The 20,667-nt window shown below is 37.2% G+C and overlaps 1 protein-coding gene and 1 long non-coding RNA gene across 2 annotated transcripts in view; one reads left to right on the forward strand and one right to left on the reverse strand.

Annotated features, from left to right (window-relative positions):
* The first annotated feature begins 716 nt into the window (after positions 1–716).
* Positions 717–20,667, forward strand: part of LOC115837671 — a 30,873-nt gene continuing 10,922 nt past the window's right edge. Inside the window, exons 1-3 of the long non-coding RNA XR_004032740.1 lie at positions 717–1,208; positions 8,871–8,977; positions 11,540–11,631. This is a non-coding gene — a long non-coding RNA (uncharacterized LOC115837671). The remainder of the gene's footprint in view (positions 1,209–8,870; positions 8,978–11,539; positions 11,632–20,667) is intronic.
* ST6GALNAC5 (ST6 N-acetylgalactosaminide alpha-2,6-sialyltransferase 5) overlaps positions 10,392–20,667 on the reverse strand; it is a 192,351-nt gene continuing 182,075 nt past the window's right edge. Inside the window, exon 5 of the mRNA XM_003260222.2 lies at positions 10,392–14,941. Coding sequence (XP_003260270.1) covers positions 14,710–14,941 — 232 coding nt within the window. The 3' untranslated portion in view covers positions 10,392–14,709. The remainder of the gene's footprint in view (positions 14,942–20,667) is intronic.

Genomic DNA, 20,667 nt, shown 5'->3' on the forward strand with positions numbered 1-20,667 from the left:
CTGAGTTTCCCTCCTCTTTGTCTGTGCTTGCTTCTCTCTGCTTACCTTCAATTTCAGTCCTGGCTCCTCAGTGAAACCTGCTGCTACTGACAATACTGTCTATGCTGAAAATACTTGGCCAAAATCCAAAAACTTATTCTGAGGACTAATACCCCAATTTGGCACATTGTGGCACAAATCTCTTGCCAGTGAAATCTCTTGCCCGTTTAGTATGGTCTTCTCTCACCCTGTGAGTGAGCCTGGCTAGTGATGCCTCTCCTTCAAGATCTTGCATTTGATGAAAAAAGATAGTTCTGGCCGGGCGCGGTGGCTCACGCTTGTAATCCCAGCACTTTGGGAGGCCGAGGCAGGCGGATCACGAGGTCAGGAGATCGAGACCACGGTGAAACCCCGTCTCTACTAAAAATAACGAAAAAAAAAATTAGAAAAAAGATAGTTCTAGTCTCATGAAGAGCCTATTAGCTGCATGGCCTATTTTGGTAACAGTCAAATCCATATCTTGTTACAAACTCAAAAATGACAAGTACTAGTAGCGAAAAGGCAGGCGATATGGTTTGGCTGTGTCCCCACCCAAATCTCATCTTGAATTGTAGTTCCCATAATCCCCATGTACTATGGGAGTGACCCAGTGGGAAGTAATTGAATCATGGGGGCAGTTACACCCATGCTGCTATTCTCATGATAGTGAGTGAGTTCTCATGAGATCTGATGGTTTTCTCCACTTTTGCTAACACTTCTCTCTTGCCTGCTGCCATGTAAGACATGGCTTTGCTGCTCCTTTGCCTTTTGCCGTGATTACAAGGCCTCCGCAGCCATATGGAACTGTGAGTCCATTAAACCTCTTTTCCTTTATAAGTTACCCAGTATTGGGTATGTCTTTATTGGCAAAGTAAGAGTGAAATAATACAGCAGGGCATGAGAAAAATCAAGGTAACCCTCCCAACATCTTGTCTGGTTTTAATCCCTTATTAAAAATGCCAGGCCGGCTCCAATGAGACTCATATGTCTGAAATCCAGGAAAGGAAGATGGCTAACATGGGCACCAGAGGCAAAAGAATATGTTTGTAACACAGTCCAAGAAAAGAGGAAGCTGAAATCATAGTAGAATACTGCAGGAAAGGATCATGCTGTAAGACTCACCAAAAAAGGGCTTTGAAAATTCTGCATTTGAAGCAAGAACTTACAAGAAGGAATGCAGCTCTCACCAGGTACCAACTTGATTTTCTTTTTAGGCTGGTGACAGGCCAGGGGGATGATATAGTCGGAAAATGTTTGTATTTCAGCAACACGTTTGCTAAAGCCTTCCACTGCATCCTTGTAAAATAAAGTGAAATATGCTTTGGATCAAGTAACAGATACCAGGTGGATCAGTCATATCCAAATTAGCAGCTTTCTTTTATCCTACAGGGAATCTGTGGCTGGACTACCATCTCCTAATAATATGCTTATCAACTTTACACGTGGCACAAACAATAAGGGATTAGATGTCCAAGAGATGACAGAATTAAAATTATTTTGACAAGCTGACACCAGTACAATTAAAGTTAACATAGATAAATGTTAAGTTCTTTATTTAGGCTGATTGTTTCTTCTGTTGAGGTTTCTATGGCTTAGTATACAGGATTATAAGAAAATGCTGGTATGGGCTGAATGTTTGTGCACTCGCAGTCCCAGAATTTCCATGTTGAAGCCTATTCTCCAATGTGATGATATTTGGAGGTGGGGCCTTTGAGAGATAATTAGCTCATGAGGGTGGAGCCTAAATGAATGGGATCAATACCTTTTCAAAAGAGGAGGAAACGTGGGATTCAACTAAGAGGATGACATCCCTAAACCAGGAAGCAGGCCCTCACAAGACACTGGATCTGCCAGCACAAGTGATCTTAGACTGCTCAGTCTCCAGAACTGTGAGAAATAAATGGTTGTTGTTTCAGCCAACCAGTCTATGGTAATTTGTTATAGCAGCCCAAACTGACTGAGATGCTACTGGGAAATGTAGTTGATCCTATGACAACTTGCTCTTTTAAAAATCCATTTTAAGTATTTTTAAATATTCCATATGTAATTATTGTATATTCTTTATCTGATAAATAATTCACATTTCTAAATTGTTGTTTGTTATTTCTGTTGAATCTCCCTTCTGCTGGTATATTTCCTTTGGTATTTCGTGATTTTACATAGATTATACAGATACGTGTCTGACGAGAAGCCTACAAAGGAATGTTGCATCCTAAAAAAATGTATTAACAGAAATATAGGTTTGGGCCAAAGGATATTGCTTTGAATTGGTCAGATGGTCTGGGTCGAATTGAATTAAATAATAGCGTAGACCGGGTAAGAGAAAATTAACAAACTAGGAAATAGAATTGAAGAAGTGACCTAGAATGTGACACACAAGACAGGGAGATGAAAAATATGGAAAAATGATTAAGAACATGGAGGATAAAACAGAAGATCTAATATGCATCTAACTCGAGTCCTAAAAGGGAGAATAGAGGTAATATAGGAGAGGCAATAGGTGAAGAGATCATGGTTAAAGGTTTTCCAGAGATGATAAAAGATGTCACTCTGTAGATGTAGAAATTAACCTACATAAGTAGCAGAATAAAGAAAATCCATATCTAGACATATTGTAGTGAAAATTTAGAACTCCGAAGATAAGACAAGATCACACAAGCAGCCAGAGACTGTACAAAGGAATAATAAAGCAACAACAGAAGACTTTTCAACAGTGACATAAATCAGGAGATAGTTGAACAATATCTTTAAACAGGTGAGAAGAAAATCACTATTAACCTAGAATTGTGTATCCAGAAAAGCAAGGCAAGGATGGAAGACATTTTCATGCATACAAATGTGGTAGTTTCCCCACAAATAAGTCGTCAATGAAGCTTCTAAAGAATTTAAGAACAACAGGAAAAAACAGTGAACATTTCTGATATGAAAAAAGGGATGGAGAGCAAAAAAAAAGTAAACAAGTTAAATGTATATAAAATTAAACTAATTTTTAATGTGTGGAATTGAAGTATATAGAATTAACTTATATAGGAAGGATATCATTGAGAATTAAAGGTTTCTAAGGTCCTTGATTATTCAGGCAGGGAGGAGGAATTTGAAGATATTGATTAATCATATAATTTCTTAAGTTGTTAAGTATATATGATAAAATTTCACTTCAAGAGTAACCATTAGCAGAAAAAGTATCTAACTTCCAAACAGAAAGAGAAAAGTGGAGTAACAATAAACATGACCAGTTAGAAGAAATGTGCAATAAAGGAGATAAAGGCTTAGAAGAAGAATGAATGAATGGAAATTGCAAAATAAGTTATAGTAACAAGTCTAAATAAATTATTAATTCCCCCAAATTGGAAATTAAGTCAACTTTCTAATAAAAGACAGAGATTGTCAGATTTCAGAAAAAAAAAAAAAACATTATGTTATTTATGTTGTTGATAAGAAATACCGAAAATATAAGGGCACAAAAGATTGAAAGTAAAAGTGTCTTTTAAAGATATTCATAGAAAATAGTAACAAAAAGAGCATTCAGCTGTATTAATGACAGAAAAATACAAACTTTAAGGTAAAATTGTTATTAGGAATACAAGTGGTTAATACCAAATGATAAAACTAACTTCAAAACAATGAAAAACTTGTATACACCTCAGAATAACTGAAGCAAAAAAATTTGTAGATGTATAGAGGAAAAATGACAAATTCAATATCATATTGGGGAAGTAAAAAATGCTTTTCTATTATTGTTTGACCTAACCGACTAAAATTAGTAAAAATAGAAAATATTTGAACAACACAATTAGCAAGCTTGATGTAATGGGTGTATTATGGAAAACTGGGCCCCAGTATTAAAGAGAAATACACATGAAACACTTGCACAAGTTGACAATGTACTATATAAAACGAGTCTCAAATATTTAAAACGACATAATGCTGACCATATTCTCTAACCACAAGCAATTAAGTTAGCAATCAACATAAAAAGATTAATGAAGTTCTATATATTTGGAAATTTAAAATATCTGAATAACTGGGGAAAAGAGGTGATTCTTCCTTACAGTACAACTCCAAATTCCAGACAAAATATAGAATAAATGATGAAAATAAAAAAAAATCACTATTTGGTAAACACCACAGTAATAATTTTTGCAGCAAGGATCATCAATGGATGTTAACGTAAGTGAGCGATAGTATGATAAAAAACAGGATATTTTCAAAGTATCAACCTGCAAGATTCTTAACAATTACAAAGGGGAAAAGAGTAACTTTACAGTGAAGAAAACTAAGACATCACCTCTATTAGTCAAGATTTTTCGGAGAAACAAAACTGATAGAATGTCCCTCTCTCTCTCTTTGTACATATATAATATATAAATGCACATGTACTTATATGTATACATACAGACATATATATATGTATATGTGTGTATATAAATATTTATACAATAAAAATGGAAACTATGGAAACAAGAAGACAATGGAATGACATCAAGTGCTGAAGAAAAAACCTGTCAAAGTAAAATGCAGTGTTCAGTAAAAATATCTTGCATCAGACAAGATAAAAAAGAAAAGTAAATTACTGCTGTTTATAAGAGAAACAATTTAAAAGAAAGAACACAAGACAATTGAAATTAAAAGGACATTAGAGGTAGAAAAGAATATAAACATAAAAACATTAACAAAAGCAAGTGTAGCTATACCAGTGCCAGGCAAAATTGGCTTTAAGGAGTGCAGCATTACTAAAGATAATGAGATACATTTTATAATGGCAAAAAGATCACTTCTAAAGGAAGGTATAACAATCCTAAATATGTATGCATCTAACAACACATTTTCAAGGCAAAAGTCAGACTAAAAGAAGAAAACAGGAATTCACAGAGAAATAGTTGCAGGATTCCATATATTCGCCTTAGTGAATTATAGAATGAACAGACAACAAAATTAGTTAAGTATAAAAAAGATTTAAACAACATTAGTAATCAACTTAACTGACACATAAAGATTACTATCCACAACCATAATAAAGCACACTTTTTTTTTTTTTTTTTTTTTGAGCCAGAACCTTGCTCTGTCGCCCAGGCTGGAGTGCAGTGGCACGATCTCGGCTCACTGCAAGCTCCGCCTCCTGGGTTCACACCATTCTCCTGCCTCAGCCTCCTGAGTAGCTGGGACCACAGGCGCCCGCCACCACGCCCGGATAATTTTTTTTTTTGTATTTTTAGTAGAGACGGGGTTTCACCATGTTAGCCAGGATGGTCTTGATCTCCTGACCTCGTGATCCGCCCGCCTCGGCCTCCTAAAGTGCTGGGATTACAGGCGTGAGCCACTGCGCCCGGCCCAAAGTACACATTTTTAAGTACACATGGAATATTCATCAAAATAGACATTATGGACCATTAAGAAAAGTCTAAATAAATTTCAAAAAAGAATGGAAATAATACACGATATTATTTGCCAGAGTATTACTGTGATGTTTGACCACAATGGAACAGAGTTAAAAATTAACTAAAACATTTCTAGAAAATGCCAAAATATTTGTAAATTAAGCAACATATATCTGAATAACTCATGCATTAAAGAAGAAATCACAAGGGAAATTTTAAAATATTTTGAAGTGAATGTTAATGAAGATTCAGCATATCAAAACTTGTGAAATGCAGCTAAATCAGAATTTAGAGAAAAATTTATAGCTCTAGATTCATATATTAGACAAGAAGAATGAAAAAAATCACAAATCTAAACTTCTACCTCAAGAAGCTAGAACAAGTACAGCAATTAAACCCAATGACAGGAGGAGGAAAACACTAATAAATATAAAAATTTCAAGGATATGTTAAACAAACAAATAATTACTACAAGAAACTCCTGTCAAGTTAAACAGAGAGAGAGAGACAGGGAGAACCACTACCAGGAAAGAGAAAAAGATATACAAGCTATCCGTAGAAATTAAAAAGAGACTAAGAATATTACAAACAACTTTATTTCATTTAGATGAAATGGACAAATTTATTTAAAAACACAATACTCCAAAATTGACAGAAGTGGAAGTAGAAAATCTATATCTGTGTTTATTAAAGATACTGAATCTATAATTAAAAATATCTTCACACAGAAAATTACAGTTTCAAATGGCTTCAATTCTTTCAAACACTCAAGGAAGAAATAATACCAACAGTATACAAACTCTTGTAGAAAATAGAAAAAGAGGAAATGCTTTCTAATCCATTAATGACACTAGCATAACCTTGATATCAAAACCTGAAAAAGTTAATACAAGCAAGAAAAATTACAGACCGTGCTATCTTGTGAAAACATTTGTAAAAAATCCTTTAAAAAACAGTGCTCAAATATAATAGATAGAAAGGATTATACTACATCATGACTAAGTGGGTTTTTTTCCTACTAATGCAAGTTTGTATTGACATTTGAAAATCAGTGTGTTGGAGTAAATTAAAATGGGGACTGGGCCTGAAGAATCTCTGAGCAGATCTCAAAGAGCTCTCTTGCCGTGTTTTTGCCAGGTGAGTATAAAATGCGAAGATGGCCCTGCAATGTGGAAAAGTGCTCTTAGCAGAATTTGAACATGCTGACACCCAATCTCAGACTTTCTCACCTTCAGAACTGTGAGAAATAAATGTCTGCTGTTTGGTAGCCACTCAGTCTATGGCACTTTGTTATAGCAGTCCAAATGGACCAAGACAGTCCACCAAAATACATGTTTAGAAATTTTCATAACAACTATATTCATAGTAGCCCTAAAATGAAAGCAACCCAAAAGACCATCAATATTAGAATTAGTAATTCTAGTGCAATGCGATACTACACAGCAATGAAAGAATAACTATTGACGGGAATAAACCTTACAAACATAATTTTGACTGAAAGAAAATGTACCACATGGGCCGGGCATGGTGGCTCATGCCTGTAATCCCAGCACTTTGGGAGGCCAAGGTGGGTGGATCACCTGAAGTCAGGAGTTCAAGACCAGCCAGGCTAACATGGTTAAATCCTGTTTCTACTAAAAATGCAAAAAATTTGCCAGATGTGGTGGTGCGCTCCTGTAATCCCAGCTACTTGGAAGGCTGAGGCAGGAGAATCGCTTGAACCTGGGAGGCAGAGGTTGCAGTGAGGTGAGATCGTGCCATTGCATATACATATATGAGACACATGATTCCATTTGTATGAAATTTTGAAACAGGCAGAGCAAATCTACATGGATAGAAGTCAGAATGATGGTTGCTCTGGATGGAAAGGTTGACTGGAAGAGACATGAGTGAGCCTCCAGGATAATAGAAGCATACCACATTTTGACCTTGGTAGTGGTTACTCAGGTGCATAGACATATAGAATTTCATTAATCTATAAACATAAGATTTGTGTACTTACTGAATGAAAATTTTACCTCGGTAAAAATTTAAAACTAAAAAAAAAAAAAAAAAAAAAAGAATAAGCAAGACATTCCCCGAAGGCAGCATAAGATGAGGAAGAAATTTTACCACAAGATATCAAGATTTATTATAAAGTTATAGTAATTAAGACCATGATTTTTATTAGTAAAGAGATAGTCAATTTGATTAGAATTGAACAGATTACAGAGAGCAGAAATAAATTCCCACATATATGAAAATTTGATTGCAAATCACTAGGGAAAAACAAATTCTTCAGTAAATTGTGCTGGCTGGGACAGTTGGTATCTATATAAAAACAAAAGTGAGTTCTACCTCACATCATACAAGCAAATAAATCCTTAACTGCCATGTGAAAGACAAAACCTTTGAAATTTCTAGAATAAGATATAGGAAAATAGTTAATGATTAAGAACAGTGGAAGAGTTATTAAATAAGGAATAAGAAGCTCTAATGATGTAAGATAGAAAACATGAAATTGACATAAACAGTACAATGTAAAACTTTTGTTCCTTGAAACGCACCAGAGAAAAAGACAAGCCAAGCCACAAATTGGAAGGAGATATTTATAACACATAGAATCAACAAAAACAGTATCAAGAATATACTAAGTATTCTTTAAATCAAAAAGTAAAATAACCCAGGAGAAGAGTGAAGAAAGATGAATAGCCGTTTTCACAGATGAAGTAACACTCACAGAGAATTAATAGGAAAAAATGCTAAACTACATAAAAAATAAGGGAAATACACGTAAAGATCATAATGAGATATGATTTACATCCACCAGTTGGTCAAAAATTTACAGTCTGGAAATACCAAATGTTGGCAAGGATGTGGACAACTACTGTTAGAAGTATAAAATGTCCAATCACTTTGGAAACGATTTGGCAATATCATGCACATGTGAACTGTTTGACTCTATAGCTCAGCAATTTGTTTCCTAGGTATGCAATCTACAAAATTCTTGCACACTTACTAGAATTTTCTAAGAACGTTCATACAAGCATTGTACATGTTAGTAACAAGCAAAAATCCCAAATATTTACTAAAAGAATGGATAAAAGTAAATTATGGTATATTCACATGATGGCATTATACAGTAGTGCAAATAAACTGGAGTTGTATATATGCTAAGGATATGGATAAATCTTGGGGAAAAGCAAGTTTCAGAAGACTATATACAACATTTTAACAGGCTTATACTGTTTATAAATATACAAAACTAAATGATATAGTATTTACATATATATATCTGTATGTAATAAAACCGTTTAGAAAGCAAGAAAATGGTAAATAAAAAAATTCACGGCAATAGAAGAAATACTCAGGCAGCTTCAAAAGTAGTGATAATGTTCTTTTTATGTTTCCTTCATAATATACATACTCATCACATTATTTGGTGTGTATCGAATATTATATAATGAATATTCTAATAGAAATTGTTGCCTATAGGATTAAATTTCTGCCAAGAAGTACATGGTGACAAAGAACAGACACTCCAGAGACAGACCCTTTGGCTTCTAACCTGCCTTTCCCACTTAATGGATGCATGACCTTGGGTAAGTTACTGAAGTGCCTTGTACCTCAATTTTTGCATCTGTAAAGGGGAATGATAAAAGAACCTATGTCATGGGGTTATTGTGAGGACTAAATGCATTTATATACGTGAAGCACATAGAAGAATGCTCGGTACAAGACATGCTGTGTGTCTGTTCTCATCTTCATCACCCAGGGGGCCAGACACACAACTTCTGTTAGTTTCAGTTTGCTTGTCTGCAAAATGGGATAATAGGATTATGGTGAAATAACATATATGTCACAAAAGACATGGTGCAAAACACAGAAGATATTCAGTTGGTAGAGTATAATTATAAAAATTTTGACTCAATCTTCTGGATTTCCTATATTTGGTTTTGAAATTAAAGAGCTAGTCACATGGTACAGGACTAAAGACACTAACCCTTGAGATAACTTATGCTGTGAGCAAAGACATTCTTAAAATTTTATGAAATAACATTTTGTGATTATAATATAAATTTTGAAAATGCTAGAAAATCTGTGATCCTCTCCGTTTAGAAATAAGCACTCTTCTCAGTTTAGTGTCTTCTAGCCCTTTTCCTGTGCTTTAAAAAATGAAATTGAGATCACACATTTAAATAAGTATGTGGAAGAGTAGATGATGAAAGAGGAATTCTAGAGTGTCCACATGCTCAAGAAGGGAATGATATGGTCCTTTGTAGAAGTAAAGGTGGCAGCTGACTCACCTTTACTGCCTGCCTGTTGCCCTCTCCTGTAGCTGGGATGTAACTGAACACCAGGTTCTGGCCAGGTGGTGATTCGGGAGCCTGCGATGCTCCACCTGAGGACAGCTTTTCCCAAGGGTTCTCCTTTCCCTTCACATTCTGGTAGAGATGAAACAATTTTGGATCTGCTTCATGGAAACAAAATGTTTTTTTGTTTGTTTGTTTCATTTCATTTTCAAGATAAATGTATACTTAATTTTTATAGACCTTCAATAACCACCAGTTGGATTCTCAGCAGCTTTAGAAAGCTGTCAAGTTTAAAGCAGGTTATAACCTGTCTCATTTTAGCCTTCCTTTTGTCGTTGAACCACAGAAGTCACAGCCCAAGCTGTTCTTCCGCCTTTCTGCAGATGGTATAGCATTTGTCAATATTAAATTTAATTTGTGCTAAGAGCAGTTCGCTAACAGCGAAAACACAAAGCTTGCTGAACTTTACTTCACCTGTGTGCCCAGTACAGCCAGGATTAGCAAATGTAATGAATTCAGCAACATTATCCCACTGAAATCTAGGTCATCTCTGTTGATTAAAAACATTATAGGTTTAAGAACTAACCCTATAAAAACCCACTTAAAATTTTACTATATCATAACATATTGCATTTCTTGTACTTTTAAAATAGAAGGATGTGTTAATACCCAATTACTAATCCAGTGGGTCAACATTAAGAGGTCATCATCAACAACAGACATTTATTGAGCGCCTATTGTGTGCAAGGCACTATACTAGGTATAGGCTGCAGAGACAAAGGAGAAAGAGTCTCTGCCCTCAAGGAGCTTACAATCTAATTAGACTAACAGGACACACACATAAAAAGACAAAGGACAATTCAAGGCAGTATATAATATTAGGGCACTGAGTAGAAAGAAACAGGGTTTCAGCCTTTTTGCATTTGCATTTCAACACCCTGAGAAGGTGGGATGAGTGAGCTACAAAAGAGGGGCTACACTTGCTCATTTTTAAACCTTGAGACACTCTCACCTCTTTCCATTCCAGAGTACCTTCTGGCATGTGCTAACACCTAGGCAATTGGTTCACACATCCTGCCCCCCAGGGCTTATTATTATAATTCTCTTTGAGGTGGCCTTCTGATAGGGTGAGCCACTGTCATGGAGCCCAGGACTTCCCTGGTTTTAGCACTGAAGTCTGTGTCTTGGGGACCCCTCTTCTTCACTCCCCACCTGGCCCTGGGCAAACCATAATGGTACTTCTGAAGTACCTTGTATGGTAGCCAGATATATTCCTCCCACCTACCATGGTCATTACTCTGGCAGGACCTACCCCAAATCTGTTCCCCAGATAGATCTTTAGTGTAAAAACCTACAAGGAAGACCTTAACTGCCCCAAAGACTGCTGGTTTAAGAGGACACTGTAGACAAAAGAAGACAATCGGGAGAAAATGACAGTAAAGAGATACAATGAGGTTTAAGAGAGAAGCAATGAGAATGGAAGAAATGATTGGGTCAGATACAAAACATACAGAGTGTTAACATCACCTCCTAACACTGCAGAGAGAGAATAGGAACATGGAACCTTCTTTCAGAGTAGGTTTATTTAACAGTTTGAACCATCACCCTGGTGGAATTCAGGATATATTTCTGAAATGAGTTTGCTCTTACACAAGGGCAAATATTTAGGCAGGTACTAAATGGGTGCATATGCTTTTAAATAACACTGTCTTAATCCTAATAGAATTTCAACTTTCTCCTTCTACTTTTACTTAGCATTCATTATCTTCTAAGTCGGTAATTTTAATTTTTGAGGGGAGTTTTTATTTCAAAATGAGATTATTTCCCTCCATTCTCATGTCATTCAAATAGATCAGTAATGGAGAGAACTTCAGAAAACAAAGGATACACAAATCTGGTAGCAACCTAAGGATTGTGAGAGACCACACAAATTTCTCTTTTAGGTACTGTACTTTGTGTTTTGCTTTCATCTATTCTTTTTTTTAAAGAAAAGATCTTACTCTGAAATCTGATGACCTCAGAAGTCCCTGAATTGCCCAGGTTTTATGTGTAGCCCTTAGGAGTACACACCATGGTTAGCAAAGCACAGGGACTTAGTTGCCAAAAGCCCATTAACGGTAATGGAAATCACACAGCTAAGTCTCCACACAGCATGCTGAATATTTACCTCCTAATGTTCTTTTAATGTATGCTTTCTTGGGTGAATATTTACTGTAGAATATTAAATCTGAGATTCCTCTTTTTATGGGCCATTTGAAGTGATTGATTTTGTTTGCAAATTCCTGTATCTTTGCCCATAATGGCTATCTATTGTAATGGCCTCTGCCAAATGTTCTTGTGTTGAAATAACGGAAGCCATGGATCGGCCAGCTGTGGCATTGTATTACTGTGGTCTTAAAAGCTAGGAGGGAGCTGATGACACAGCTGGGAGAGAGGAAAAAGGTATGTAACATAACGAGTATGACTTAGGCATCAAACACAATCAGATACTGAAATCACCGAGGTCTATAAACATGGTTCTGTAGTCATCTTTTATATCAGAGTTTATATTTAATGGTGTTGAATAGTGTTAAGACAACAGTCATGAAATGGTAGTGGCAAGACAAGAATTCAATTGCCCACAACCAGGTTCATCAGCACAATCTATCAGAATTCTATTCATTTTCTTTAATGCTGTAATAAAACCACTTTGCAAGTGGTAATTTTTTGCACTTATTTACACCACATTTTTAAAAAATACGAAATCACATATCCTAGCTATATGTAGATTTAAAACATTTCCCAGTGAAGCCAGAATTTTCAGAATTTGGTCTCCTCATTCTTTTGAGTATTTGAGAGGGAGAAGTTACAAACAAGATGGAGCTACCATGATGGTTTTTTTAATAAAGAAAATCTAAAATCTGAAGATAGATATGTGAGATATTATTAGATGAGGCAATATAATTACATTCTTGCATGTTGAAACTATGCCTTTCCAAATTTCCACAAATATAGAAATTGTCAAAGGAGCCACTTACGTTTGAGCAACATAATCTCTTCAAGTGATTATAAAGGTAGCCTATAAGTAAATTGTATAAAATTAATACACTTTTTCATATGTTGATAAAATACGATGTGTTCAGAGTCCATGCTGTGGAAGACAATGTGTTGGAATAAAATTCATGGTCCCTTTAAAAACTATGAGAAAACTTAACATATTCCAGTATGTTTTGGACAGCCATTTCAATCTTACTGGCTTTGAACAGCCCAAGCCGCACACAACAATATCAACTTTGTTTATGTTATGCGAGTACCCTGATTGTGTTTGCATTTTAACAACAGTACTCCGTATAATTAATAGTACTAGTTAGTGTACTAATTAAGAAAAGGGAAAAGAAGTGGTAATGTGATAAAACTTCTTTAATCACAAGCCAGGTCATGTCTATAAAACAATGTCAGTCTTCATACATAACATTTGCCGGTGCCTTCAAATTTGGCATTAGAGAAACTAATGCCTTCTAAGTCATGTGTAAAGAAAACACTAGTATATTTATAAGAGACTATTTTTGAACAATATTACTTGTTTAAATAAAAATCTATAATATGAATTTATCTTGGCTCTGAATAAAATAAGTCCTTTATACTCCTTCAGACCAGGGAATGGTAATGAATATAATCTAAGAAGATTTGTAGTGAGTCTAAACAGTTCATAGCATAAATGAGTTGAATGAATACAGCATGTCCTTGTAGTCTCTTTTCCTCACAGAAGGGAAGCTCTTTGCTCTTGTAGCCAGGGAACCCCTTGGAAGTATGTCTTTTGTGTGTGCGTGTGTGTATCCTGTGTTTTTGTGTTGAGATGCTGGGGAAGAGGTGGATGGTGATGCTTCGAGAGAAGCAGGGGGTAGATTTTAGCCCATGTGGACCAAGGAAGAAGTGTAGTTTTAACCACAAGAGTGAGATAAGTAATATGAATGTAGATAAGGCTCCCCAAAATAAGGTTCCTGCTACTGTTGGGGCCCCATCACTCCCAAGTGCAGAGTCTTCAAATGGGTCAAGAAGAGGCCACAAGTTTAGATTTGGGATGAAACCTAAGAGGTTGTCTGGTACAGTGACATCATTCTGCCAAAGAGGAAACTAGGGCTCAAGAGAGGACACTTACATAAATTATTACTAAAGAAAACTACCTTTAAATTTCTCTTGTTAGCGTTTTTTTGTTTTAATAACATAGTTTTTGGTTTTCAATTTTGTCCTTTTGGAACATTTCTGCACATTAGAAAATGTCATTGCTATTCTTTTTATAAAAGAGCAGTTTTCCTGAAGCCTAGGGGTTCAAAAAATACAACACAACACTTCCAAGTCAAATACCAATTGCATGCTAACAATGAGCATTGTGAACAGAGTAACCTAATTCTAGGCCATTTCCAACCATCATTCAGGATTAAAGAGTTAGGAAGAATTACCACATAATCATAGTCTATAAAAATACTGGCCTAGATTGCACTAAAAAACTCTCAATAAATACATATTGGACATTTGCTTCATGAAAGTCAGTGGAGATGTGCTGTTCAGAAATCATGTCCATAGTTTCAGTCTGCTTTTTACAAATCACACATACACAGTCTAACAGATGACAAAGGTTATAGAACAGGAAAGAATACAACTTGATAGAAAAACGTCTTTGACATGGTCTTTCTATAAAGGAATGCAACTAATATTGTTGAGTTGCTTATGTTGCAGTTTCAAAGGCAATACTAAGAGATCCAGACTGTTTTTAGTCATAGTGGTATAACTGAATTGAATGTTCAGCTCCTAAAGTAACACCATTGAAGGGGACAACACTCATTAGGATGCATTAATTCCGGAATTTTTCCTTACAATCCAACTGCACTGCTTTGTCACGCCTGGTAGGCATCTGTCCATGGTACTTCCTGAGTAGTGAAGTGGTTTTCTGCTACCCTTTCCTGTCTGGTGGCTCAGGAAGTTCAGGGTCTCGGAGTCTGATGCAGTGAATACCTGGGATTATAGTCTGGTACGCTCATTCCTTAGAACACAGGTTTATTCTCAGGATGATTTATAGCAAGTGATTCTGGTTTCCAGTCTGGTTGAAAAAAGTGAATATTGAATGTCCGTGCCCAGTTCTTAAAGACTCGTTTCTCTGTGATAAAGCGGTGATGACTGCCCTTGCGTCCTCGCTCATGGGAGAGGTACATTGTACATTCATCAGGCCCAAAAGGTTCATAATAATGATAAGGTACTGAAGGGTGATTGGGATCCCTGTAGGAGGAAATTGAGATAACTGATTAAAGCAAAAAATTTTTTTTCCTTTGACTGATTGAGGTAAGATGTTATCTTTAATAAGCTGATAAACACAAATTGTATTTTCTAGTTAAATGAGTTTCAACAAATGGTTTTTCTGATTACAGAGTAAGGAAGTGGAGAGGTTTTGAGGTTGCGAAATAAAATCAGTGACCATCATTTTCATCAAAGAGATTGAAAATGAGCTGCAGAAGGTTCAGTCTCCTCAGATTTAGACCCTACATATTAATAAGTCACAACAATAGTATTGTTTTCACTCTTCTTACAGTCTATTTACCATAAGCAGCTGTAGAGATATTACCAAAACAAAATATGTCATTCCCATTCCCCACTCCACTAAGCTTCCAGAGGCTTCCAGTTATACAGAGAGCATGGCTGCTGGGATGCATTATGATGTCGCTCCTCTTCTAAGTCTTCTAATCCACCCAGCCTTGTTCACTACGTTCCCACCATACTGACCTTTCTGGTCAACTCTACAAAGCTCGTCCCTACTTCAGGGCCTTTGCACTTCATGGTGGTCACTTGCCTGGAATACCCTCTCTGAGTTCACTCCTCACCATTGGGTGTCAGCTCAAATAATATCCTTCTCTGGAAGGCCTTACCTGACACTTGCTCCCCTCACTTCATCTCACTTGAATTCATTTTCTTTATAGCATCAATTGTTCTCTGGAATTATTGTTGCTGTTTACTTGTTTATTGGGTGTTCATGAGGGCAGTGTTTTGTCTTATTCCTGGAACAGTCCCTGGTAGGTGCTCAATAAATAATTTTAAAAATTCTGTTGTTGAAAGAAATTTATATGGAATTAGCAGCTAAACAGCAAACTTCTAAAGACATTTTCTTCTCTGAGTATGGAAAGTTGATGATCCTAGTTTGATCCTATGGGAGAAAAAGGAAGACAGCAAGCAAGAGGCCACGATTTTTCTTTTGGTGCTTCAGAGGGCCTATGTACTCAAAGTCCACAGTCTTTTAGTCCAGAAACTCTACATCCTCAGTCCTTGCTTGGTGGCCTGAGAGTCTCCGAGTGTTTTTCTGCCTCTATATCTCTGTCTCAGCCTCAAACAGGAAGTACTGGCTCATTTCTTCAAGATGGTGTGCACAGGATTAACATGTGGGGGTGGTAGGTGCCCTTGTTTGAGGATTAATAAATATTTACGCACTAAAGAGTCTTGGTCTCAGACTGGTTTCTAAAATAGGCCAGTCTACCCCACCTCTTCTGTCTTTTGAAGAATGAATGGTAAGATTAGTCAAGGTTTCTTGGCAGACAAACTTTCCTAATTTGAATTATGCTCAGCAACTGCCCTTGTTGCAGAGACTAAGAAGAGAAAAGGCCCAGGCTTCCCAGCATCTTGCAAGTCATCTTTCAGAGCCTGATGCCCTAGGGTTCCCACTTTGGTCACCTGGGCTCTCCTCTAAGTATAATAACTTGGTTTCCCAAAGATGCTCATCCTGCCAGACACCTATTCGTTTTCTTCAGAGGAGATCAATACACAAATAGCTTTTAGAGTAGCAACTTTACTGGGGTCAGGGATCGAAGTCTTTTATCAAGAGGGGTGTCATGTTTGTGGCTCTGACAACAATAAACCTTGAGCTGTTTCTCCTCTTAGGTTAAAGTTCTTCCAGGAAGAGAGATTTATTTTTGTCATGCAGCATCTAAACATTCCTTATCCTGGTTTGGATGCTATGCTGAATTAACACTTTGCATCTCTAATATGCCTGTCTTGGAATTGTCTCTATGTTCTATAGTGAAACACTGGATCCTTTCCTGACTAGTTGTTGCAGATTTTATTAATTTACTTACCCTAGAAATTGGAATCCCATTAGAATTTTAACAGAAGGTGTTTTCAACACAGAAAATGCCTGCTAACAAAAATTCGGGTTGAAGCTGACCACGATGAAGAAAAAAATAAGAAATTGTGAGATATATCTTCCCATATTCATATGGCATAATTTGGGGGAACCATGCTAATTTCATGTTGCCATGGTATGCTTTGGGTTAAGCTTTTATTCCATCACAAATCACTTTTTAAATTTGATTCATCCAAGTTTTGGACATTTTATTGGCATCAATCTGACTAAAGAAACAATTAGGTTCCTAAAAATATCATGAGATTGATTTGGCACCTAGGAGTAGGGGGTAATTGGAAAGCAGCTCAAGATGCTATAGGATCAATTTCCTTATTCAGGAAGACCATCTCTTTGGAAAAAAAACTTATCTGACTCCATATTGATCCCCTAAATGGAGAATTAAATTTACATATTTGGTTACTGTGATTTCAGAGGTGTCAAGATAAGTTATTCATGTAAGTGAGTTGTTTCCACATGTTAAAACTCTGTCCGAGCAGCAGAAAAGTGCTTTCTGGGACTTGGAAGGCAGCGCTGGAAACTGCAGGAACATCTGCCCCAGCTGTGAGCCTGCCATCAGCTGGAATTCACTAAATTCACTATGCCATTTAGAAAGACACTCCTAGCTGAAGGTCATACTTCCTTGGGTCTTTTCTCAAACCTGACTTTCTAAAGGCTGCCCTAGTTTTTTGCTTCCTTCACCTGACCTCAGTGAAAACTACAATAAACCTCAGCAGAATTTCCACACCAGGAAGCAGTTGTAAAAGGAATTCTGGTGCTCAAGTTCCCATCGTGGGCCTGGTGAGCTGAAGGAAAGGATATGTGGGCTGGGGAGGCAGGAATGGAGATAACCACAGAGCCGGTTCCCCAAGTGGCTCTGACAGCCAGTTTGAGAACAAGCCCTGCAGAATGATGTGAGGAAGAATTTTTTTTTTTCTTTTTAGAGGAAGCAGGTGGGGAGAGTGGGGGAACTAACATTTAGTGCACTTGGGGAGTTTTAAGGAAATACCTATGCTCCATCCCCATAGACTCTGGTTCAGAGGACTTGGAGAGGAACTCAGGCACAGGTATTTTGGAAAGTGTCTTAGGTTTGAACCAAAATAAACAATGTCAGTATTGGATTATAAAACCAATAAAATAAAATAAATATCCACGAGTCCATGATAATTTCAATAAATAACTGAATAAACAAATAAATAAATGGAGGAGAAGAAACAGCATTTCATGACAGAAAAATTCCAATAAACAATGTAGAAAGAATGAGGGACTAGGAAACCATCCTTAGAATGTCGCAGTAATTGTCGCAGGCAAGATGCACCAATAAACAGAACATTAATGGTGAAAAAGATGAGGAGAAATAGGCTATCTGCATAACCTGAAAGTATCTCTCCCAAGTTATTTATTAATGACAAAGGGAAAAATAGTAACTTTACAATGGGTAAACCCAGCAGACATTACCTTAACCAAGTGGTGAAGGTTAACATTGCCCGTAATAAGACATACGGACATCACATACTTCCTGTTATGAGATTCTGGGAAGGACCTATGGCTTTGGTGGTATCCTTCTCAGTAATGCATAACCTCAATCTAAGCACAGGAAAACATTAGATAAACCCCAAGTGAAGGACATTCTATGAAATACGTGATTAGTCCTCATCAAAAGTGTCATGAAATGCAGGGAAACCCTGAGGAACTGCCATGGATTTAGAGACTAAGGACACCTGATAAATAAATGCAAAGGGAACATGGATTTGTTCTTGGAGGAGATAAAGGACATTAGTAGAGAAACTGGTAAAATCTCAATAATGCCTGTAGTTTAGCTGAGCATTATACTCATGTTAATTTTTTACTTTTGATAATTGGACCATAGGAATGCAAATCCACATTAGGGGAAGCTGGATAAAGGTTATATGAACTCTCAGTATTATTTTTGCAACCTTTCTGTAACTCTAAAATTATTTAAAACAAAAATAAGCATATTTTTAAATAATACATAGCCACAAAGCTTTTTAGAAGATTCTAATGGTGGAAAGCTCCTTGAGATTCTAATATGCAGCCAAGTTTGAGACAACTGATTTTGTAAGTACCTGCTCAGCCTCTGTGCTTAACTGATGTGATCTCCTTTACATCCTCATCAGTCCTCTGAGGCAAGTATTGCAGCTCCCATTTGATAGGGAGCATCCGACACCCAGGGAGACAGTCCACTGCCTGGCTTTCAGCACATAACCTCACTTATTGTCCATCCAAGCTGCTGGACTTGACCATTTCAGCTCAGAACACAGTGCTCAGCACTCCACATATACTCACTTATTTAGTCCTCACAACACCCCTATAAGAGAGCATCAGTCTATTTTGTGTTGCTATAAAAGAATACCCAAGTCTGGGTAATTTATAAAGAAAAAAGGCTTATTTGGCTCATGATTCTGATGTCTCGAAAAATTCAAGATTGGGCATCTGGCGAGAGCCCCAGGCTGCTTCCACTCCTAGCAGAAAGTGAAGGGGAGCTGGCATGTGCAGAGATCACAAGGCAAGAGAGGAAGAAGAGAAAGGGGGAGGTGCCAGGCTCTTTTTAACAACTAGCTCTGTTGGGGGCAAATAGAGTGAGAACTCACTCATGCCCCGCCCCAGGGAGGGCACTAATCTATTCATGAGGGATCTGCCCCCATGACCCAAACACCTGCCACTAGGCCTCACGTCCAACACTGAGGATCAAATTTCAACATAAGATTTGGTGGGAACAGACAAAACATATCCAAACTGTAGCAGAGAGCTACTATTAGCACCTCTACTCTGCAGACGAGGAAACTCATGCACAGAAAAACTGAAGTTTCACAGCCAGGGTTTGGACCAAAGCCAGTTGACTCCAGTTGACTCTGTACTCTTAAGAGTGAGGTTCCGTGTCTTGGAAAAACTCCTGTCCCCCAGGTTTCTGTACTAATGGCACCCAGGTTTCGCTGGCATCAACAGTGTGTGGTTGAAAACAGCTTGTCCTTGCCGCTTTCCTCCGAGCTCTTGCTACAGAGGAGCCCCATGTGTGGTGCTTGCGAGCTGCTCAGGGTGTTAAATAGAGGCTTTGTGCTCATGTACAATTCTGCCCATCGGTGCTAATGGCAACAGGGGTTTGTCATGTTCCAATTTTTGACTCTTCTAAAGCTAAGTTTTACAACTGAAAAAAACCTCATAACCCTAACAAGCAAGGGAAGACACTTCCATTTCTGGGTACTGACGAGGTTTAGGACATGTTGCTCCAAAATATGGTACCTTGGCATTGGAGGAAACAACAGAAGCAGGGAGATCACTTTCACCTCCCTTCACCCTTCTTCTCTGATGCAGGTCATGAGGATTTCTTTGCCCTTGTCTAAAGCAGGTCATAAACCTTCATTCCAGAGGTACCCTCCATATATCTGGAGGAAATGAACATCCTTATCCTCAAAGACAAGGAAATGCCAAAAGAATCTGAACAAACAGACCTTGCTACCTCCCCCCACCCACCCTGGTTTATTACCATTAGATCACACCTGCTTTGTCCAATCCTACTTCTTCACAGCTATCCACTTCCTCATCAAACTTAGCATAAAAATAAGGAGGTCTCCCTGTTTCTTTGGCTCTTCATTTCTGAAGGCTCTGGTGTCATGTAAAATTTATATTAAATAAATGTATATGCTTTTCTCTTGTTAATCTGTCTTTTGTCCTAGGAGTCTCAGCAAAGAACCTATGATGGATGAGGAAAAGAAATTACCTTTTCTCTCCTATAGTGTGATCTAGGTTGACCCTGCCCACTGGGTTTGGGGCTGGACTATGCAGAAGGCTGCAAATATCCTGAGGAAAGAATGATGTCTTT

Source organism: Nomascus leucogenys, chromosome 12, assembly GCF_006542625.1.
Source record: "Nomascus leucogenys isolate Asia chromosome 12, Asia_NLE_v1, whole genome shotgun sequence".
Lineage (NCBI taxonomy): Eukaryota > Metazoa > Chordata > Mammalia > Primates > Hylobatidae > Nomascus > Nomascus leucogenys.